The 23,913-nt window shown below is 40.3% G+C and overlaps 1 protein-coding gene across 7 annotated transcripts in view; it reads right to left on the bottom strand.

Moving 5' to 3' along the window:
- The window catches only part of Hnrnpc (heterogeneous nuclear ribonucleoprotein C), a 36,043-nt gene that overhangs the window by 11,736 nt on the left and 394 nt on the right, over positions 1–23,913 (bottom strand). The window contains exons 2-6 of one of the 7 annotated variants that reach the window (XM_069998375.1): positions 17,758–17,972; positions 17,448–17,473; positions 3,877–4,146; positions 961–1,075; positions 360–407 (exon numbers count right to left, since the gene is read on the bottom strand). In XM_069998375.1, the coding sequence (XP_069854476.1) occupies positions 360–407; positions 961–1,075; positions 3,877–4,117 (404 nt within the window). In that variant the 5' untranslated portion in view covers positions 4,118–4,146; positions 17,448–17,473; positions 17,758–17,972. Of the gene's footprint in view, positions 1–359; positions 408–960; positions 1,076–3,876; positions 4,147–16,741; positions 17,365–17,447; positions 17,474–17,757; positions 17,973–23,913 lie in introns of those variants that run through there. The other 6 variants (XM_069998376.1, XM_069998374.1, XM_069998380.1 and 3 more) reach the window with 6 other exon arrangements.

The raw sequence follows: 23,913 nt of genomic DNA, 5'->3' as shown, positions 1-23,913 counted from the left end.
TTGTTATTTTGATGTAGGTAATTTTTGTTGTTTGTGAAAGGGGAGCATTTTTGCTAAAGGAATGTTTGTTCAAGAGAAAAACAAGGGGCTGGGAAGGTGGCTCAGTGGTAGAGCGCTTGCCTTGCATGCCTGAGGCCCTGAGTTCGGTTCCTCAGCACCACATAAGCAAAAAGAAAAAGCCAAAAGTGGCACTGTGGCTCAAGTGGTAGAGCGCTAGCCTTGAGCTGAAGAGCTGAGGGACAGCGCTCAGGCCCAGAGTTCAGGCCCCATGACCGGACCCAAAAAAAAAAAGAGAAAAACAAAACTTTTATCAAATAACTTTATACTACAATGAACAAAATAAGATACCTTAAACATACCTGTCATAATAATCTCGTTGAAAGTCATAGTCCAAATCAAATGAGGAGCTGAAAAATAAATACCAAGGAAGATTAATTTGGAGCTGCTAATGTTAATTCACAACAGGAGACAGGGGAACAGCAAGCCAAACAAATCACAACATACATATATATATATATATATATAAAGATTAGCATAAAAACTCTAGTCATTAAATAATAAATCACTAAATTCCAATCAAGTTAAATCACTGGACACATACAATGGTTAAAAGTAATTCAGGTAAAAAACTGTAATTCCAACACAAACTACCAGCTAATATATGAGCACCACAATATACACTAAATTAAAATTATACCACTACTTTCCCATTTCTTACAATCTAGATTACTCTAGCACAAGTTCGGTTTATTATATTCATACAAACTACTTTTTAATAATAAAAATTTCAAGGATTTCTAGCAATTCTCAGAAAGGGGAAAATATATTAATACAAAATGCATTACTCTTACACAAATAAAACATTATGTTTAATATTAAACCCTCCCCACATCAAAAAAACAGATAGAGAAGAGGCCCACTGATGGACACAATGCAGTTATAAATAATAAAGTTCCGGACCTGAGTAGAGGGGACGGAGAAGGGTGTTCTGGTACTGACCCGTACATCTCCGCTGCAGATCGTTTCACACCTGCTTTTCCTCGATTCACTTTTGGCTCTGCAGCCAGATTAATATCTGAAGAAATTAAAAAAAAAAAACAGACATTGAAAAAAAAGTGGGTGCTGCTAACTCAACCCTTAATACTAGCTACTCAAGATACTCAGATTAGATCTGAGCTGGGTGTTGATAGCTCACTCCTGTAATCCCATCTACTCAGGAGGCTGAGATAGGAGGATTCCAGTTCAATGACACCCCCAGCAGAAACTTTCCAATAAACACACTCACACAAGACAAAAGTGGAGTGCCTCAAGTGGTAGAGTGCTAGCCTTGAGTGGGGGGAAATAACTCAAGATACAGAATTTATATTCTGAGGTTCAAGCCCCAGGAACATAGGAGAAAAACAATCCAAACTACATCTCCAACTAAGTTTTCAAAAATATATGTTCTCTTACTTTTCCATATAGAAACTATGGACAAACTGTGTAAGGATTTTGCCTTGTTGGTGGACATTAATCAAATTTTAATCCAGCGCACATTAAAACTCAACTCTGCATATTCATTTATCAGGGAAAGAATGTATCACTAATTACTAATAATCGCTTTTTCAGGTATTGTCTGGTATATTTAAAATTAATAAAAATGTGTAGTTATAATTAGTACAGTTACAAAACGTCAACTCATATTATGGATGAAGTGTGGGACATTCAAATCACCCCTAAACTGTGTTAAAAAAACTTTCTTACAAAAATATTATATTTTTTAGAAATAGTGCTAGATTGTCAGGGGCTCATGCCTGCAATCCTATCCAAGTAAGGAGGCTACGATCTGAGAACTGCAGTTAAAAGTCAGCCCAAAACTCTTAACTCCAATTAACCAGCAAAAAGTTGAAAGTGGAGATGTGCCAGTCTTGAGCAAAAAAGCTAAAGGAAAGCATGATTAGCTCAAACCCTATAGTAGCACCATACAGAAAAAAGTGATTGGACAAAACATTTAAGTAAAACTCAAATATAGGGCTGGGAAGATAGCTCAGTGGTAGAGCGCTTGCCTTGCATGCATGAGGCCCTGGGTTCGATTCCTCAGCACCACAAGCAAAAAAAAAAAAAAAAAGGACGGAAGTGGCGCTGTGGCTCAAGTGGTAGAGCACTAGCCTTGAGCTGAAGAGCTGAGGGATGGCGCCCAGGCCCAGAGTTCAGGCCCCACTACTGGACCCCCAAAAAAAAAAATTCAAATATACTAAAAGACATGTCTCCTTCTTTCAGACAAAAAGCCTATTGGACAGTTATGGCTATAATCCTAGCTACTCAGGAGGTGGAGATCTAAGGATCTTGGTCCAAAGCCAGCCCATACAACAAAGGTCGTAAGACTCAGCTCCAATTAACCACCAAAAAACCTGAAGTGGTGCTATGGCTCGAAGTGATACAGCATTAACCTTGAGTGTAAGACTTGGGGACAGTGCCCAGGCCTGGAGTTCAAGTCCCACAACTGACAAAAACAAAAAATAAAAACTAATTAGTCAAAATCCAGCTCCCTAAAGTACAATTCACCCACGAACATTTGAAAAATTGGTAAGTACATTGTCACTCTGCTGTATAACAGTCTAATTTTTAATGTCATCTAAAATGTCTTTAGTTTTGAACTCTGGGCTTGGGCAAGGTCCCTCAGCTCTTTAGCTTTGAGCCACAGCACTGGTTTTCTGAGTGGTTTATTGGAGATAAAGTGTCTCACGAGTTCCCTGCCCTGGCAGCTTTGAACTGCCATTCTCAGATCTCAGCCTTCTGAGTAGCTAGGATTACAGGCGTGAGCCACCTGTGCCAGGCAAAACAAAATTTTATATTAAGTGAAATGGTGAAATGTGTTCAGAACTCAAAAACCACTAACAAAAGATGAATTTGGGGCTGGGAAGGTGGCTCAGTGGTAGAGCGCTTGCCTTGCATGCCTGAGGCCCTGGGTTCAATTCCTCAGCACCACATAAGCAAAAAGAAAAAAGCCTGAAGTGGCGCTGTGGCTCAAGTGGTAGAGTGCTAGCCTTGAGCTGAAGAGCTGAGGGACAGCGCCCAGGCCCAGAGTTCAGGCCCACGACTGGAACCCCCCCCCAAAAAAGATGAATTTGGTCATTTAGAACAGTATGAAATCATTGCATACTGTTGGTTATTTTATCCAAATAAAGACAATAGTGGTTGTATATGCAATAGACTAAGGCTAGGAATTTGAACCAGTTGTAACTGTTATGTCTAAGCCACAGTTGTATTTAGAAGCAATGGATTAACAATTAATCGTATCAAAATTTGAAAGACTTCAAAAAACAAAACTCAGGCACCAATGAATCATGTCAGTAATTTAACCTATTCAGGATATCAATGTTTGGTTTGATGTAAAGCTGGGCAAGTATCCTTTTAGACCACCTCTAATTACCAAGCAAAGCAGCTGGGCTAGAGTTATGGCTGAGATGATAAACATCAAGTGGCAGCACTGAGTAGAAAAAGGCAGTACTGTCATGGCTTTCAGTTCAAGCCCCAGCACTGGCACAAAAACAATCAAAAATTTATCTAGGATGTTAATCTTAGAAAAATTACAGGTAACAAATCCAGAAGTAGAAAACCCACTGCTTTAGAATTTCTAATGACATTTAGGCAGTGAAAGAGCAAGCACAAGACCAAGGTCAAACACTAGTACACCCCAGCTCTCTCCCACACACATAAAAATCCTTGAGTATGTAAGTCATTACAAGTCATTATGTGGAAGTCATTATATACTTGTAAGACATTCCAGAATATTTCATATAGTAGCTTTACAAAAGGAGAAATAGAAATATGAATAAACAAAATTTAAGGTAGGGATTTTATCAATGAAGTAAATTTAACTCATCCAGACCTTACCTAAAACCTGGCCAGCAATCATTCTGCCATCCTCGCCTGCTACAGCAGCCCGAGCATTTCTCTCATTAACATACTGCACAAAGGCGAAGCCCTTATGAACAGAGCAGCCCACAATTTTCCCATACTTGGAGAAGATTGCTTCCACATCAGACTTCTTGACCACAAGGGTATTGAGATTCCCAATGAATACACGGGAGTTCATGGAACGAGGATCTGTCTTGTTGGTAACATTGCTAGCCATTGTGTCTGATAGTCTGGTTCCTCACAAAGCTGAAAAATTAACAGGGAGGGGGAAAGAATTTAGGTGAGCAGTTAGTAGTCACAGTATTTTTTAAAAACTAAATTTTTAGTCCGCTGCCAGAGGCTCACGCCTATAATCCTAGCTACTCAGGAAGCTGAGCTATGAGGATTGTGCTTCGATGCCCGCTTGGGGGAGCAAAGTTCATGTGACTCATCTCCAATAAACTTTTAAAAGTCACAGGTAGAGATGGCTTAAGTGATAAAGCACTAGCCTTGCGTACAAAAGCTCAGGGACAGTGTCTAGTTCCTGAGTTCAAGCCCCAGGACCAACACACACACACAAAATAATAAAATCTAAATTTTGAGCCATTGTGACTACCTAGAATGTAAGTCAACTTGAGATCTTACAACAAATATTACTATCCTGAGAATAGTACTCATAAATGTAGCCTTAAAAAAGAAGTAAAATTTCCTTGGCTCTTTTCTATGCAAGGAGCACTAGGATATTTCTCAGGACAAAAATCCTCTTCATAGATAAGTGACAAACACAATCCTCTTAAGAGACACTATATCCAAATATCTGTAATTTGAAGTGTTTAAGCAAACTGGGACCCACTAAGCTCTATACCATTTGTTTCTTTTAACTTCCCATTAACTACCTTGTTACACACCTTACATTAAATCTCATTTATTCCTCCTCAAAATAAATACTCCAAATTTTACCCCAAACCATTTTTAACAAAATGAACAGAACTTGGCTTTCCTTTAAGTATAAAAAAACCTTATAATGAAAAAAAATTTCAAAGTCATTCACTCTGTAAATACCAATATACAAGTACGTTAACTTATGTTAGAGATTTATAGGAATCAATAGTCTTTACATAGATTATGACTTTTAACCTACTTTTTATAGGTAGGGCATTTATTAATAATATTGGATGGTGATGATGATAAAACCATTAGAACACAGAATAAATACGAGTGTACCAGGCCAAAATAAAAGAGGAACATTCCATAAACTAGTTAAAAAATTATTTTAAAATATGGAGCCATGAGCAAAGGACACGGTAAAGAGGTGCTACAAACTATGAAACAGGAAAGACATTCAAAATGCATCTTTCAATACCATGATAAGTTTCCAAATATTCAACTATTGAGAAGTAAATCCATTGTCTTATAAGCCAAGCGAAGAGGCTCATAGTAATACCAGTTCAGGCTGTTTTGCCTAACAGCTCTGAAGACTAGTTTAAAGCCAGCCCATGAAAGTATGAGACTCTTACTTTTGGTGGAAGCCCCACTTCCACCAAAAACAGCTGGAGGTGGAACTATGTCAAGTGGTAGAGTGTTAACCTTGAACAACAAAAAAAAAAAACAGAAAGGACAGAGCCCCTACCCCCAAAAATGAATTAAAAGAGAATAGATTAATACCCTAAGATGCATAGAACCTAGTAGAAAAGAACTTCAGCTTATGAAAGTGTTGGGGTTTTTTTTTGTCTAAATCTTCATAGTAAACTAGAGGACGGCAAATCAAATCCCAAAGACAGCATTTACAACCACCAAAATTCAACAATGCCAGTTAAGTCAACAACATGAATGTTATCACTGTCCTGAGGATAAGCAATTTGTAAAGGGGAAAGGGGGAGAAGGCCATGTCTCAAGAGGTAGAGTGCTTAACTGGCATCAGTTTCTGATGCATCAATTTTTCATTAGAACAGGACACACAGGGACCATTGTCAAAGAACCTTAGAACTGGATACATGCATGGCTCAAATGGTATGCCATTTTCATAGAAAGTCTGAAGCCCTAAAGTTCAAAGCCTAGTAAGACTCAAACACTCTAGAAAAATGTTGAAATAATCAGTGCGTGGTTTTGTTTTTGTTTGCTTTTTTTTTTTTTGGGGGGGGGGGGAGTCCTGGGGCTTCATATCAGGGCCTGTGCACTGTCCCTGAACTTTTGCTCAAAGCTAGCACTCTACCACTTGAGCCACAGCACAGCACTACTTTCAGCCTTTTCTGTTTATGTGGTAATGAGGAATCGAACCCAGGGCTTCATGCATGCTAAGCAAGCACTCTACCACTAAGCCACATTCCCAGCCCACTTTATTATTCTTTACCTTTTTTGTAATCTGTCTCCTACAGTTTGTCCCTATTAATTGTGCAAAGATTGGTTATTTCTGTAACATGTAAATATACTGTGATCAAATTACCGTTACATTCATATTCTTCCTTTTTTTGATTAACTTAATAGCTTTTATTTCATTCCAACTGTGAAGTACTTCAATCATTTTACCGCCCATTTGCCAATTCTTTGCACCTATTTCAGTTGGTTACACTTGTTTACACCTATTTTACACTTGATAAGCACTAGTGACTCACACCTGTAATCATAGTTAAGGAAGCTGAGATCTGAGGAGTCAAACCCATTACTCACAAACACACAGTGGTATAGTGGCTATTTCTGAGACAGTTTTTTAAGCAACAACACTGGTCATATTTAGATAAAAGTTCCATGTAAAACAAGTAACGTAAGAAATGTGCTGTTAGAATATCCAACAGGCAAACAAAACAGCCTCCAAAAGAAGTGATTTTTTAAATAAAAACGGAGCTGAGCCCTAGTGACTCACATTATGCAGGAAGGCAAAAGCAGAGTATCAAACATTGAAGTTAACCTAGGCAGTTCAATTTAAATCCCAGTTATCACAAAATTATAAATAGTGTATGCTAGTATTAGGGCTTGAACTCAGGGCTTGAACTGTTTTTTGCTTAAGTCTGGCACTCTTTAACAGTTGAGACATGCCTCTACTTCCAATTCTTTGCTGGTTGAAGTCTGACTTTCCAGTTTATAACACATTCCTTCTGAGTAGCTAGGATTACACTGGCCCACATGTCAAACTAGAAAGTATGTACTGGTGCAAGCCTGTATCTAACTTCCCAACACTCAGAAAGACAGTATTTGCTCTTCAGCTCAAGGCTAGCACTCTACCACTTGAGCCACAGTGCCACTTCCGGCTTTTTCTGCTTATGTGGTGCTGAGGAATCAAACCCAGGGCCTCATGCACACAAGGCAAGCACTCTACCACTGAGCCACACCTTCCCAGTCCCACATTACACCATTTTTAACATTGGGAAACCAATTTATCAGTTTCTTTAGATAAGAAACAAGAAACAAACTATTACCAAGAAACCTTTACAATGGAGCTAGATTACTAGCTAAAAACACTAAAATAAAAAAACAAAGCTAATTACCAAACTTCATTTATGGCCCTGGTGGCTCATATCTATAATCCTAGCTCTTCTTGAGGCTGAGATCTAATGATTGTGTGGTTCAAAGCCAGTAAAGTCTCTGAGACTTCTATCTACAATTAACTACCAAATCAAAAGAAGCTGTGACTCAAGTAGAAAAGTACTAGCCTTGGGTAAAAATAGGATAAAGCCGGGCGCCAGTGGCTCCTGCCTGTAAAGCTACTCAGGAGCTTGAGATCTGAGGATCTCCGTTCAAAGCCAGCCCAGGTAGGAAACTGTGAGACTCTTATCTCCAAATTAACCACTCAGAAAAGTGGAAGTGGTGCTATGGCTCAAGTGGTAGAACGATAGGCTTGAGCTTACAGTGGCTCCTGCCTGTAAAGCTACTCAGGAGCTTGAGATCTGAGGATCTCCGTTCAAAGCCAGCCCAGGTAGGAAACTGTGAGACTCTTATCTCCAAATTAACCACTCAGAAAAGTGGAAGTGGTGCTATGGCTCAAGTGGTAGAACGATAGGCTTGAGCTTAAGAGCTGAGGGATAGTGCCCAGGCACAGAGTTCAAGGCCCATGACCAACCAAAAAAATAAAATTAAGGATAGCATCCAGGCCGATTTCAAGCCCTAGTACCAGCATGTGCAAGCACTCACAAATGAACACATACACACACACTACCTAGGCAATATTATTCTTTTTTCAGGGCCTCGGCACTGTCTCTGAGCTTCTTTTGGTCAAGGCTAGCACTCGAGCCACAATGCCACTTCTGGCCCTTTCTGTTTGTATGGTACTGAATAACAGAACCCAGAGCTTCATGCATGCTAGGCCAGCACTCTACCTCTAAGCCACATTCCCAGCCTCTATGTAATTTTTTTTTTATTGGTTGGTCTTGGAGCTTGAACTCTGGGCTTGGGCACTGTCCCTGCACTCTCTTCAGCTCAAGGTGAGCCCTCTACCGCTTGAGCCACAGCACCACTTCCAGTTTTCTAGTGATTTACTGGAGAGGAGTCTCACGACTTTCCTGCCCGGGCTGGCTTTGAACTGCGATCCTCACATCTCAGCCTCCTGAGTAGCTAGGATTACAGGCCTGAGCCACCAGCACCCAGCTTATGCAATATTCTTAACTTGAATCTGGTCATGAAGTCAACCAAACTTCATAGAATACTGTATACAACTAATAGGAAATTTACCTAACTACTAAAGGATTTTAATGTGGAAAATGTGACATTACTTTATTACTGAAGAATGATTTACCTTTTGAGTTTTGTCAACAGATTGTCACGAGAGCTGAACAGGTACCGCACTCTCTACAAACATACAAACTACCCATTCAAAAGAGCTGAAAGAGAAGTGGCACTGTGGCTCAAGCACTTGCCTTGAGCTGAAGAGTGCATGGACAGCTCCCAAGCTGAGTTCAAGCCCCACAACCGACCAAAAAAAGAGCTGAAAGTACCTATGTTGGCAAATGCAAAAATGATACATGAAGTCATTCTTCCCAAGAACACAATAACCTTTTTTTTTTGTCCGCGGTGGGGCTTGAACTCTGGGCCTGAGTGCTGTTCCTCAGCTCTTCAGCTCAAGGGTAGCAAGCTACCACTTGAACTATAACACCACTTCTACTTTCCTGGTGGTTTATTGGAGAGAAGAGTTTCATGGACTTTCCTGCCCCGGCTGGCTTTGAACCGCAATCCTCTTATCTCAGCCTCCTGAGTAGCTAGGATTTCAGGCATGAGCCACCAGTGCCCAGCACAATAACCTTTTTTTTTCTGCCAAATCATCCAATGGGGGAAACTTGTACTTCCACTAACTAGTACAGATTCCAATGTCAGTTGAAAATTCTTTTTGCTAAAAAGGTTGAAGAGTGAGGAAAATCAATCACAAGTTCTCACACTTACTAAAGCAAAATACACCCTTATGCATCCTACCATGAAACTACAACTGTAGCTATTAAGAAAATGTTATTAAGAAAACAATAGAACTAGAGGTATAGCTAGCAGAGGAGAATGAGTAGAAAGGAAGGATATGGAAGGAAGACCTTTTAAAGCAATCCTTCTAAGAGACTATACACCCAAGCCCAGAGTTCAAGCCTCAAGACCGACAAAAAAAAAGATTCTATGCTATTTAAAGTCATACGTAAATGCATACCTTTAGCTGTAAAACATGAAGACAAAAAAACTAAAACTGTTACGGGTATTTGAACATTAATGCCATTAATATTCCCTTTAGATGTTTCCTTTAAATTTTCTTTACTAAGCATTTAGTTTCCTGTTAATTTTCTAGAATGTAAAAGTATCAAATTGAAACAATTAAGATCACTTAGTTCAATAGTTCCCAGTCTCTTCAAGATGTTCAAGTTCCCTCTACCCTTTCTAACCCAACAATTGTACTAACTAAATTGTCACCAAAACATGAAAATCAAATGGAGAGATTTTAGTATTTAATCCAGCTGAATGTTTTATGTTCACTCTTTCCTTTAATGCTTTTGCATTTGGCTTGAACTCTGGGCTTGGGCGCCATCACTGTGCTCTTCAGCTCAAGGAGAGTGCTCTACTGCTTGAGCCACAGTGCCATTTCTGGTTTTCTAGTGGTTTATTGCAGGTGCAGGTAAGAGTCTCTCAGCCTGCAGAGTAGCTAAGATTACCAGTGTGAGCCTCGGTCCCTGGCTTGCTTATCCATTATTATTCCAAGTTTCATCCTATCACCTGGATTTTGAACTTAAGATCTTACTCTATAAATACGAGAGAAATGATTCCAGCCCAACTTTTTCTCTCATGCCAATACTGGGTCTTGAAATCGGGGTCTAATAATCCAGCCTGGCCTTTTTGCTCAAGGCTAGTGCTGCACTACATAAAATACAACTCCACTTCCAACTTTTTGCTGGTCAGAAATATGGTTTTGAAACATGATCCTCATCTCTTCCTGACTAGCTAGGATTAAAAAGATGAGCCAGGAGGCTGGGGGGGTGGCTCTGTGGTAGAGCACTTACCTTGCATGCTTGAGGCCCTGGGTTCAATTCCTCAGCACCACATAAGCAAAAAGAAAAAAAGACAGAAGTGGCACTGTGGCTCAAGTGGTAGAGCACTAGCCTTGAGCTGAAGAGCTGAGGGACAGCGCCCAGACCCAGAGTTCAGCCCCCATGACTGGCCAAAAAAAAAAAAAAAAAGATGAACCACTACAACTGGGTCCAACTTAAATCTTTATTCTCCATCCTATGCCTTATAAAAAGTGCAACTTAATCCATCATTATCCCTTGGAAGGTAATAATCCAAATGTGTACTCCATGCCTCCTTAACTTAGGTACTTTAAACACATTCACAACTCACTATTAGGTAAAAATCCTTATTCATACTCAATTTTTGGTTGGATTCATTTGCATTCCATACATTACTTTTACATGTAATTTGAATTAGAAGAAAGTCTTCAATGCAGGATGCTGGTGGCTCACATCTGTAATCGTTACTACAGCTCAGCTACTCTGGAAACTACTCTGAGTTCTAAGGATCACGGTTCAAAGCCAGTCCAGACAAGCAAGTCATAACTCTTATTTCCAATTAACCACCAGAAAACCGGAAGAGGCACTGTGGCTCAAAAGGTAGAGCACTGACCTTGAGCTGAAGTGCTCAGGCACAGCACCCAGGCCTGGAATATTTCATTGATTTCTCATGCAAAGCATTAATTCCGTATTTTTTTTTTTCTTTTGCCCAGTCCTGGGCCTTGAACTCCAGGCCTGGGTGCTGTCCCTGGGCCTCTCTGTGCTCAAGGGTAATGTTATACATCACTTGAGCCACAGGGCCACTTCCTGCTTTTCCTAGTTTATTGGAGTTGAGTCTCACGGACTTTTGTGCCCAGGCAGGCTTCGGAACTGTGATCCTCAACTCTCATGAGTAGCTAGGATTACAGGCATGAGCCACTGGGACTCAGCTTGTGTATTTCAGGTGCTTCCCCTGGGCTTTTTCTTTGCTCAACGTTAGCATTCTATTACTTGAGCCACAGCTTCACTTTGGCTTTTTGGTGGTTAACTGGAGGGAAGAGTCTCATGAACTTTTCTGCTTGGGCTGACCTCAAACTGCAATCCTCAGATATCAGCCTCCTGAGCATTTAGGATTACAGGTGTAAGTCATCAATACCTGGGCTATATATCAATTTTTAACAATGGAAATTAGCAGTCAATCTGAAGCTTTGCTGGGTATTTATTATACTATGAAACCCTCTGGGGGGGACAGCGATAGTAAAGGGCAACAAAGGAGGAGGCAACAATGCTTGATAAGAAATGTACTCATTACCTTGCTCATGTAATTGTAACCCCTCTGTACGGTATTTTCACAATAAAACTTATTAATATTAAAAAAAGAAACCTAACGTTTGAGCAGGAACAGTAACTAAAAATAAGTTACAAATGAAAAATTAAAGTGATGGCTAATGCCAAAATAAATTCAAGACATAGTATCACTTTAAGTAATTATTTAGGCCTGGGAATGTGGCTCAGTGGTAGAGTGCTTGCCTTGCATGCATGAAGCCCTAGGTTCGATTCCTCAGCACCACATAAGCAGAAAAAGCCAGAAGTGGTGCTGTGGCTCAAGTGTAGAGTACTCGCCTTGAGCTAAAGAGCTGAGGGACAGCGCCCAGGCTGAGAGTTCAGGCCCCATGACTGACCAAAAAAAAAAAAGCATTATGTTGCTCTGAAACTTAATGAAACAACAACAAAAAGTTGATCAAGAAGAAAAGCTGGGAGCTAGTGGCTCAGGCTTGCAATCCTATCTACCTACTCAGGACACTGAGATAAGAAGACCATGGTTCAAAGCCATCCATGGCAGGAAAGCCCACAAGACTCATGGCCTAAAACTACCTAGTACATAGATACCCCACTACTAGCACACAAAAAAACATATACACAAAAAGAAACAAAAAAGGTTAAGTTAGGAAACAGAATTTTCTTCAATATAATTCCTAATTATACAAGAAACAGGACTCAATACAGAAGCTTCTAAGTACACTGCAATTTTAATTATACAAAAAAACAGGTATCTCTACAGTACATACTGTTCACCAAAATGGTACATTACCACAATTCTCTATATTTAATCCACAGATAACTGTGGCATCATTAAATGTTTGGTACCTAAACCTTAAAAAAAAAAAAAACACCCAGCCAGGCATTAGCAGCTCATGCCAATAGTCCTAACTACAGAGGAGGCTGATATCTGAGAATATTAGTTCCAAGTAAGCAGACACATGGAAGTCCATGAGACTCATATCCAATTAACTACCAAAAAATAAAAGGAGTTGTAGCTCAAGTATTACCCTGGCCCTGAGCTTTAGCCCGGACCCAGAGTTCAAGACCTACAATGGAGATGAGGAGAGTTCATTTTAGAGTCCAATAACTGCACCAGGCTCAACTTGTTTCTTCCTTAGGTAATAAAAACTGTCTTGCTGAATGGCAGATACTCATGCTGATAACCCTAGCTACTTAGATTGAAAATTACCCTTAGAAGTCAGCCCAGGCAGAGTCCATCCTTCTTACCTCTAATAATCAAAAAGCCAGACACGGGACTGGGAAGGTGGCTCAGTGGTAGAGTATTTGCCTGACATGCATGAGGCCCTGGGTTCGATTCCTCAGACTCACATAAGCAGAAAAAGCCAGAAGTGGCACTGTGGCTTATAGTGGTACAAGCCCTGAATGTGAAAGCCCAGGGAGAGTGCTCAACCCTGAGTTCTTGCCACAGGACCTGCACATGCACGCTTGCACACAAACACAAAATGGGTCATGCGGGGCTGGGAAGGTGGCTCAGTGGTAGAGTGCTTGCCTTGCATGCCTGAGGCCCTGGGTTCGATTCCCCAGCACCACATAAGCAAAAAAGAAAAAAAACAGAAGTGGCGCTGTGACTCAAGTGGTAGAGCACTAGCCTTGAGCTGAAGAGCTGAGGGACAGTGCCCAGGCCCAGAGTTCAGGCCCCACGACCAGACCCCCCCCCCCAAAAAAAATGGGTCATGCAACTTACCTACCTACATTCCATCTCTGCAAATTCACTTTTTGAACAGATTCTCATATTACAACAGAACATGATCTTCATTAAGAGGTTAAGATAAAAGGGCTGGGAGAAGATAGCTTAGACTGCTTGCCTAGCATGCATGAAGCCCTGTTTAATTCCTCAGTACCACATAAACAAAAGCCAGAAATGATGCTGTGGCTCAAGTGCCAACCTGGAACAAAAGAAACTCAGGGACAGTGCACAGGCAGGGCTGGCAGAAAAAAAGGTTAGATAAAGCCAGGCACTGGTAGCTCACACCTGAAATCCTACTCAGGAGGCTGAGATATAAGGATCATGATTGAAAGTCAGCCTGGCAGTTAAATCAAGACTCTCATTACCAATTAATCAGAAAAAAGGGAAGTAACAGTGTGCTTCGTGTATGTAGTAGAAAAGCCAGCTTAAGCTGAAATCACAAGGTCTGATTTTAATAACAAGTAGCAGACCCCCCAAAAAGAGGTCAGATAATTCAACATACACATTCATGATAGCAAGTATTTTCTGATTAAGTCTCGAAGGGATTCACCATTCAATCAATTCAATTTATGGTTGAATTAAGTTTTAAATACTTATTTTGCATTATTTCAAACTTATACAAACTGTGTTACACTTGTGTTAATTTCAGTCTTATCTTCAAACTTCAAAAATGCTTGCTAAAGCCGGGTGCCAGTGGCTCAGGCCTGTAATCCTAGCTACTCAGGAGGCTGAGATCTGAGGATCACGGTTCAAAGCCAGCCCAGGCAAGAAAGTTCGTGAGACTCCTATCTCCAATAAACTGCTAGAAAACTGGAAATGGTGCTGTGGCTCAAGTGGTAGAGTGCAAGCCTTGAGCTGAAGAGCACAAGTACAGTGCCCATCCGCAGAGTTCAAACCCCGACCGACCAAAAAAAAAAAAAAAGTTTGCTAAAAAGCTCACCAAATTTAGCCAAGTGTTTGCTTATACCTGCAATTCTAGCTGCCCAGGAAGCTGAGATCTGAGAATCAAGCCAGCATAGGCAGGAAAGTCTTTTTTGTATTTCCAGTAAACCATCAAAAAAAAAAAAAAGTGGATCTGTGGCTCAACTCAAGTGTTAGCCTTGAGCAAAACAGTTCTGGGAGAGCGCCCAGGTACTAAGTTCAAGCCTCAGGACTGGCACTATTCCCCTCAAAAAAAAAAAAAAAAAAAGACAATGCATTTAAGGGAAAAAAGCAGGCTGGGAAAGTGGCTTAGCAGTAGAATGCTTGCCTAGCCTGGAAGAAGCCCTGGGTTGATTCCTCAGTACTACAAAGAAAAAACTGGACGTGGTACTGTGGCTTTAGATTAATAGCTCTGAGCAAGAAGCTCCAGGCTCTGAGTTCAAGCCCCAGGACTAGCCAAAAAAAAAAAAAAAAAACTGGGTGCTGATAGCTCATGCCAGTAAATCCTTGCTATTCAGGAAGATCTGTGGATTGTGGATTCGAAGCCAGCCCAAATAGAAAGTCTATAAGACTCTCATCTCCAATAAACCACTCAGAAATAGCCTTAAGTGGTACTGTGGCTCAAGTGGTAGAGCACTAGCCTCGAGCAGAAAGAGACTCAAGAGACAGCACCCAAGCCTTTTGTTGAAGCCCCACAACTGCCAGTAACTCATGTCTGTAATCCTGGCTCCTCAGGAGGCTTAGATCTGAGGATCTTGTTCAAAGCCAGCCCAGGTAGGAATAGACTCATCTCCAATAAACCATTCAGAAACGAAGTGGCACTGTCTCAAGAGTTAGTGCTTACCTTGAGCTGAAGGACAGTGCCTCGGCCCAGAGTTCAAGCCCCATCCATGACTGACAAAAAAATTCTTAAAATTTAAAATGCTTAAAATTTAAAAAATAAAAATGAAGCTAAGATTTGAGGACCAGTTCAAAACCAGCATAGAGGGAAAGTCCTTGAGAATCTTATCTCCAATTAAATAACAAAAAGCCAGTAATAGAGGCATGCCTCAAGTGGTAGAGCTTTTTTTGTCAGTTGTGGGGGCTGAACTCTGGGCATGGGCACTGTCCCTCAGCTCTTCAGCTCAAGGCTAGTGCTCTACCACTTGAGCCACAGCGCCACTTCCGACTTTTTTCTGCTTATGTGGTGCTGAGGAATCAAACCCAGGGCCTCATGCATGCAAGGGAACATTCTACCAGTGGCCAACTTCCCAGCCCTCAAGTGGTAGAGCTTTTGGGGGGGAGGGGAGAAAATCACCTAAGAGTTCTAGACCAATTCAAGCCTCAGTACCAGCTCAAAAAAGTTAGGTAAATTGTACTGAACCCTAAAATGGTTGTTAAAATATTATACTGTAGGCTGGACGCCAGTAGCTCATTCCTTTCACCACAGCTACTTAAGAAGCCAAGATCTGAGGATCTTGGTTCTAAGCCAACAAGGGCAGTAGTCTACGACTCTTACATTTACTGAAACGATTAAAAAAAAAGCCTGAAGTAGAGCCATTTCTCAAGTGGTTAAGCACTTAGCCATGTGCACAAAGCTCAGGGGCAATACACAAATCCTGAGTTAAAGCCCCAGGACTGGCAAACACACAATTAGTTGGTAAAGTATTACTAAAATTCCTAACCCCAGACATCTACATTACTCTTGGGAATATTTAGGATTTATCCCTTCCAATCGTCCTTGGCAACACACTGGGTAACTTGAAAACCAGTATTTATTCAGATGGCATTTTAATGATAGTGTGTCTCTTAAGGTTAAGATTCACGTTAAGCAAGATAAACATAATCCAAAACTGTAAAAAAAATTTATTCTACATTGTAGAAAATTTTAAGAAACTCAAGAAGGCTGGGAATGTGGCTTAGTGGTAGAATATCTGCTTAGTTTGCATAAAGCCCTGGCTTAGATTTCTCAGTACCAAATACACAGAAAAAGCCTTAAGTGGCACTGTGGCTCAAATCGTAGAGTGCTAGTCTTGAGCAAATGCAGCTCAGAGAAGCATCTAGGCTGAGTTCAAGCTCCCAGGCTGGCAAAAAAAAAAAAAAAACTCGAGTACCTTATTGCCAAATCATTTGAAGAAACAACTTCAAGCAACTTTCCTAAGTAAAATTAAATCAGCTTAGGCTCATTAGAAACCCCTTCAATAAACTCACAAATAACCGTTGCAGCACTGGTGGCTTACACCTGTAATCCTAACTACTCAGGAGGCAGATATGAGAATTGAGGTTTGAAGCCAGCAGGAAACGGTGAGATTCATCTCTAATAATACTCAAAAAAGCCGGAGGTTGTGCAATAACTCAAGGGGACTTAACAAGTAACTGTTGAGAAACACACACAAAAGGCTTAAACATTTCCAGAGCCTCTGACCTAAACCATGTCAACTAAAGTGTATTTACTTGTCTGTGCAATGAAACCAAGTGGACCTCACACCTCTTACCATCACCCAGGAAGGGTGTGCATCTGTTCCGAAGGCCCCCCTGGCTCCAGGTCATCCTGGCTGATGCTGCTCCCAGGCTGGGCATCCATGTTGCTGCGGCTTGTGGTTTGTGAAGGGTAGTGTACAGGAAAAGCAGGATGGGATTTCAAGGGAACAGGAGGAAGATGGCTTTCTGGGAAAACGCCATCACCATCATAGGTGTTAAGTAGTACCACACACATTTTATTGCAGCACAGTTTAAAAATTTAACAAATGAAAGATTAAAAATAAAAAAACAAAAATAAAAAAATGAAAAATACAGACGTCCAGAGATGCTCTAAAACAGTTAAGTTAAAGATAAGGAAAAATAAGGTCACAGACTTAACAGCCAGTAAAATTACTTCCAGTGTGGGGAAGGGGGTTGAGGGCAAGGGTGGGGTTGGGAGAGAAAAGGTTTATGTGATCAATCCACTTAAAAATACTAATGCCTTCACTTTCTCTCCCAAGATGCAAAACTCCAAAGTCAATCAGGAGGCCGAAGAAATTCTTATGAACATTCAGAAAAACTCGATTTTAATCTGGTTAAAAATCATCATCATCATCATCATCATCACCATCATAAGTATAATAGTAAATAAATAATAATAACTAGTAACAACAATAAAAAGGAAATCAGCGGAAAGTCAGGAAAAATGTAAAAAAAAAATTGGAATAACTTACTGTAGCTGAAGATCAAAAAAATCTCACTGTAAAAAAACAAAAATAAAAATAGCCCAGATTAGAAAAACTGGAGGTGCAAAAATGTTAAGTCAGTAAAGTTCAATTCTTTTCTCTTCCCAAAAGCAGTTTCCACAAAAACCGCCAGGGTAATGTTCTCAATAGCAGACAAGCAAAGCCCTTTCCACATCATCAATTAAATCTTAAAAATACACGAGGAAATAGAGAGGTCAGTTTATGAGAGGCTAAAAGGCTCCTCCTCCTCTAACCCAACTGCTGCAGAAAAAATAGAAATAGAAACTTTAAAAATTACATCTTAAATCCAGGTCCCGTTTTTCTTGAAACAATTTAAAAAAAAACACCTGTAAATTTGCTGTAGTGCACACCAAGTTGCATCATTATGTTTAAAATGTAGTTATAAAATCAGTTTTAGAATGGGAATGTGTGTGTTCTGGAAAGGTGGGGAAGGGAGGTTAAAAAAATCAAAGCTGAGCTCCAGTGAGTAGGGATGGGGTTCGCCTTGCTGCCCTGTGAAAGGAGAAGGGACAGATTGAGTCAGAGTTCCTCAGAAATGTTGTGCCCTAAACCCCCAAGACAGAAACATCTGTCTGTTGCATCTAACACATTTTGGTAAAGCATAACATTTCACTGGGATGGGGAGAGCTTTTATAGAATCATCACATCTACCAGTGACTTTTTATTTTTATAACTCTTCAACATCAATAGATGGTTAAAATTTACTAAATTCATGTACCTACAGTCTTTAGGGGCTCTTGGTGAATGTTGGTAATCAGCAGTTTGGGAAAAGGAAAAGAGAAAAAACAATTCAAAAAAAGAAATGGAATAATACTGAGATTATGGAGGTAAGCAGATTAATGATCTTTAAAGTTTAAGTTCATGTATTGTTTCCTGTTTGTAATAGTCAGAAGGTGCATGGTCTATCGTTCTCTACACAAGATGACTCATCTGTTTGCAAAACCCATGAGTGATCAAACCACAAAATTTCATGGTTAGGGAGAAAGATGATTTAAATAAGGAGCCATTTTTTTTCCACTGAGGGAATGAAAATGATCATATATATAGAAGAAAAGATTATAGTCTCATCAGTTAATATAACAGGTTAAAACTGTAGCTGGGAAGTTGGCTCAGAGGTAGAATGCTTGCCTTGCATGTATGAAGCCCTAGGTTTGTTTCCTCAGTACCACATAAGCAGAAAAAAGATGTAAGTGGCACTGTGGCTCAAGTGGTAGAGCACTAGCCTTGAGCTGAAGAGCTGAGGGACAGTGCCCATGCCCAGAGTTCAGCCCCCACGACCAACCAAAAAAAAAAAAAAAAAACCCACACTGTGGTCCTTATGGAATGTTTCTGTGCCTTTTCTAGTACATTTGGCTAATTCCAAAGTATGAAGGAGCTGAGACATTAATACTAAAATAGGTAACAAAACTGTTGTTTCATCATCTAAAACTGTTAGTCTAGCTCACTGCGCAAATAAGCATGGTTATATTCACAGTTGTATATTCATGAGGTCTTATTCTTCATATATAGTGAACAAGAATTTAAACTAAAGACAAATTTTATTTTTACATTTGATGTATAAAATTAAACGAATGTAAACCAAGATTATGTACTAAACTGCTGAAAATGCACATTTGAATGTTACTTCATTTTGTAAGGAATCACAATTCAACTTTTTTTGTTGGTGGTCATGGGGCTTGAACTCAGGTCCTAGATATGTCTTTTTGCAGAAGTAAGCAGCTCTACCATTTTGAGCCACAGCTCCACTTCCAGTTTTCTGGTTGTTAATTGGACATGAGTTTCCTTAACTTTCCTGTCCAGGCTGGCTTTGAACCAGGATCCTTTTATCACAGCCTTCTGAGTAGCTAGGAATACAGGCATGAGCCACCTGTGTCCAGCTTAACAATTTTATTTGGGGTCAATATAAAAGAGGCACCCTAATTTTCAGGATTTATGACTCATCCATAAATCCTTTATATATGTGCCACAAGGCTTAAAAATCAGTAATACGAAAAGGGATTTTTTTCTTTCAAGATCAATGTGTAGGTAAACCAGGCATGGTACAGGCCTATAATCCCTGCTATTCTGGAGTCAAGATGTGTGAATTCAAGGTCACCCTAGACAGTACATTTCTCTCTCAAATTTAAAGTACAGGTGATAGCCAGTGGCTCACATCAGTAATCCCAGCTTGTAAGGAGGCTGAGATCTGAGAATTGGGGTTTAAAGCCAAGAAAAAGAAAAGATCGGAGAGACTCATATCCAATTAAACAAAGGGGGGGAGAAAAAAAAAAGCCGGGCACCCATGGCTCAGGCCTGTAATCCTAGCTACTAAGTAGGCTGAGATTCTGAGGATCACTGTTCAAAGCCAGCCCAGGCAGGAAAGTCCGTGAGACTCTTATCTCCAATAAACCACCAGAAAACCGGAAGTAGCGCTGTGGCTCAAGTGGTAGAGCACTAGCCTTGAGCACAAGAGCCAAGGGATAGCTAGCCCAGCCCCAGAGTTCAAGCCCCACAACCGACCAAGACAAAACAAAACCCAAAAGCTCTGAGACAGTGCTCAGGCCTGAAGTTTAAGCCCCAAGACTGACATTTATGTGGGGGCATGGGCTGGAGATGTACAAAGCATACAAATTTCAAGGTTCTGTACTAGAAAAAAAAAAAGACTTGTCTTGTCTATGTGATATAAAACTTATTAGCATAATATGCTGATATTAGCCCCAAGTGCCAATGGCTCACAAGCCTATAATCCTAGCTACTCAGGAGGCTGAGATCTGAAGATCACAGTTCAAAGCCAGTCCGGGCAGGAACAGTCCATGAGGTTCTCATCTAATAAACCACTCAGAAAACCGGAAGTAGCACTGTAGCTCAAGTGGCAAGAGTGCTAGCACTGAGCTGAAGACCTCAGGGACAGCACCCAGGCCCAGAGTTCAAGCCCCACCACTGACCAAAAAAAAAAAATTGCTTTAAAAAACAAGTAGTGCAGGGCTGGGAAGGTGGCTCAGTGGTAGAGTGCTTGCCTTGCATGCATGAGGCCCTGGGTTCTATTCCTCAGCACCACATAAGCAAAAAGAAAAAAAAAAAAAAACAAGTAGTGCAAGTTTAAGCTACTCTGGAGGCTGAGATCCTAAGGTGTCAGGACATAGCCTTAGGAAGCAAGGTTGTAGATGTAGCCAGCCTAGCAACCATAAGGTCCCGAATTCAAACATCCATGAAATTTGACTGCTCCTTTCAAAAAGTACTCTTGGAGTAATTCCACCAACAGAATAAGTAGTTTCACCTTGCACTGAAAAGGATAATTCTTTTTTTTATCAGTTGTGGGGCTTGAACTCTAGACCGTGGCACGGTTTCCTGAGCCCTTCAGCTCAAGGCTAGCATTCTCCCACTTGAACCACTGTGCTGCTTTCTGCCTTTTTCTGTTTATGTGGTGCTGAGGAATGAACCCCGGGCCTCAAGCAGTGGAAGCAAGCACTCTACTGCTGAGCCACCTTCCCAGCCCCAAGGCAAATTTTTTTGAGGTTTTTTTTTTTTTTTTTCAAGTGCCTGGGCTAGCATTGAATTTAAAATCCTCAACACTTAGTCTTTGCTGGGATTGTATCTCCAGGCCCTACTTTGAAATGCAATCCCACTAGAATTACCCATTAGAAACTGGTGGGAACGACTACCTGTTTTAGTTAGCCCTCTGCTGAACTGATGTTCTCCTCAGCTCAAGAATGAGAAGCAACCTGTCAAGATTTTTGGACAAGGAAGCCCTATCCGGGCTGGGAAGGTGCCTTGCATGCCTGAGGCCCTGGGTTCGATTCCTCAGCACCACATAAGCAAAAAGAAAAAAGCCAGAAGTGGCGCTGTGGCTCAACTGGTAGAGCGCTAGCCTTGAGCTGAAGAGCTGAGGGACAGCGCCCAGGCCCAGAGTTCAGGCCCCACGACTGGACCCAAAAAAAAATTTAAAAAAAAAAAAAAAAAAAGGAAGCCCTATCCCACAAGTTGAGAAACAAATACCCTGCCCCAGACATTAAGATTGCATTCCTTAGACACTTGTTGTGTACTGAGTACCAAAGCTTCAAACATTTGCATAATAAAAATAAACCCAAGAATATAGTAGCCTGAATAAATGTACCGAGAAGCTAAAACTTAAGGCAATTTTTTTCCTTTCATAAATCCAAAATTTTCACTATCTGAAGAACATGCAGCTATATTATGCCAAGTTAATTCCCTAACATACCCAAAACCTCTTTTCCCATTAGGCTAGCTAGTACTGACAGTAACCAATTTAGCAAGACAGCCTTTTATGTTTGCTGATACTGGGGATTGAGCTCAGGGCCTGGATGCTGTCCTAAGCTTTTGTGATCAAGGCTGGTACTTTACCACTTGAGCCAGATCCCACTTCTGGTTTTTGCTGTTAAGTGAAGATGAGTCTTAGGGACTTTCCTGCCCAGCTGGCTTGAAACGGAAATCCTCAGATCTCAGCCTCCTGAGCAACTAGGATTAACAAGCATGAGCCACCACAGCCTGGTTTAGAATACCATTTTAATAAAACTTTCTGCGCTTTTCAGCCTTCTCACTGCAGCTTGACATTTCAGTTTAGGTTGCTTAGGCCTCCTTTATTTTGTGGTTGTAAAACTGAAATGCTGATGGTTTGCTTTACACTGATACAAGAGGGACTAAAATCTAGTTCTGACTCCTAGGTCAAGATCATTTCCACTGTTACCAGCTCCTTTGATAACATCATTCAGCATTTAATTAATCTAACATTAGAACTAGCCATTTGGGGATTTATTCCTTGTTTTTAACAGCCAATCTATCCAAAACAAAGCCACAAGCTATGTCAATCCCTCTGGAGATGTAATTATGAACAAGTTGTGTTTAAAACTGCTACAGAAGGAATAGCAAAAACCAAGTGTTTCCAAGAATAGCTTGACAACCAGAAAAGATAAAAGACCAAAGGCCTGAAATTTAATCAGTCTTAAACCTTTCCTCTAGTCAAAACTAAAATACTATCAACACTTACCTAGTTGAGATGTTATCTAGAATTCGGTTATTCTGTAACTGAACAAATCCTGGTAACAAATCCTGATAAATATTATCTGGGTACAGTCCTGATCCCCAATATTCTCTATTTCTAACACTTCACAGTAAAGTAACTGATCTACGTTAATTTCTAGGATCTATACAGTAACTAGCATAGTTACTTCCCAATACCTCATTTCTGGTCATTCGGAAAAACAAGTAGTTCTAAACCCACAATTAGTTTATAAACCTTTCAGAGCTAAAAACCTTGCCTACCACACAGATGTTGCTAATTCCCAGCACTGCCAAAATGCTAGAAGGCCTCAGGATGTAACTCAATGATTAAGTTCACTTGTCTAGCAAGTATGATGTTCTGGGTTTGATCCTCAGCCCATCTTTTAAACAAGACTAATTATTTCTTACTTGCTTTACTTCTTTCTAATAACTTTAATACATTTAAACTATAATGTTTCATTGTAGCTTTTGTGAATACACACTATTTATATGCATGAGTGGTTGATTCCCAAATAGCTACATATGACACTAAAAAGCTATGTAATTTTTCTAATTTTCACTCATCTTGGTACAGTAAATTGAACTGAGAGTGGATACCTCCATGCAAAGCATGGGCTCTGCCACTAAACTATACCCCGGCCCCAATTTTATTTAATCACAAAACTAATAGGTTTCAACCCTACCAAAAAGGAGCATAATACTTAACACGTTGTAGTTTAAAAATTTTTAGATGGACAGGACCAATGCCAGATTTTAAGTACTGCCATCTTAAGTTGTATATTTCAAGTTTTGTAGTTATTTTTCCGAAGTCCAGCTTAGCATTTTCAGTTACCTCCTGATTTCTGTAAACGGGCTCTCTGAAAGAATCTTTTTTAATAACTACTACTGGTAACTAGGTAAAACTACTCACCCACCCTAGGGAGTGATAACTTCTTAGTTGTTACTGATTTAGTCTTGGCAGCCAACGTTTATGACTCAATTTTCTGTTGGTAAAAGATGATTAATACCTACCTCAAGCAAGGTTGCACTAAACTTAAATATTTCAAGTGATTTGTAACCTGAAGGTAAAAAGTCAGCTGTAATTACACTACAACGTCTCCTTTTACACAGATAACTGAAAATAAATATTCCCAGGATCCATCATTTGCTCACAGAGGAAGACAAATAATAGTAAAAAACAACATCAGGAAAACGTTAGACCCATTGTTAAAATATGAAGCCACGTGACAAGCTTTAGAAGCTCGCCTAAAGCTACCAACTAGGTAACCCTCCCCAATCCCCGCCCGATTATTAAGGCAATCGAATAAAGGTTATCAGTAATATATCAACCTCAATTACATTTTTAAAAAAATCTCCTTCTTCACTTTCGTGTTATCTCTCGGCGTCCTGATGGTTGGAGAAAACGAAAAGAAAGCAGCCGTTAACACAAGCGGGA

This window comes from Dipodomys merriami, unplaced genomic scaffold (assembly GCF_024711535.1).
Source record: "Dipodomys merriami isolate MVZ:Mamm:240054 unplaced genomic scaffold, mDipMer1.0.p SCAF_518, whole genome shotgun sequence".
Lineage (NCBI taxonomy): Eukaryota > Metazoa > Chordata > Mammalia > Rodentia > Heteromyidae > Dipodomys > Dipodomys merriami.
The sequence above is the reverse complement of the archived record's forward strand: the minus strand, read 5'-3'. Positions and strand labels throughout refer to the sequence as shown.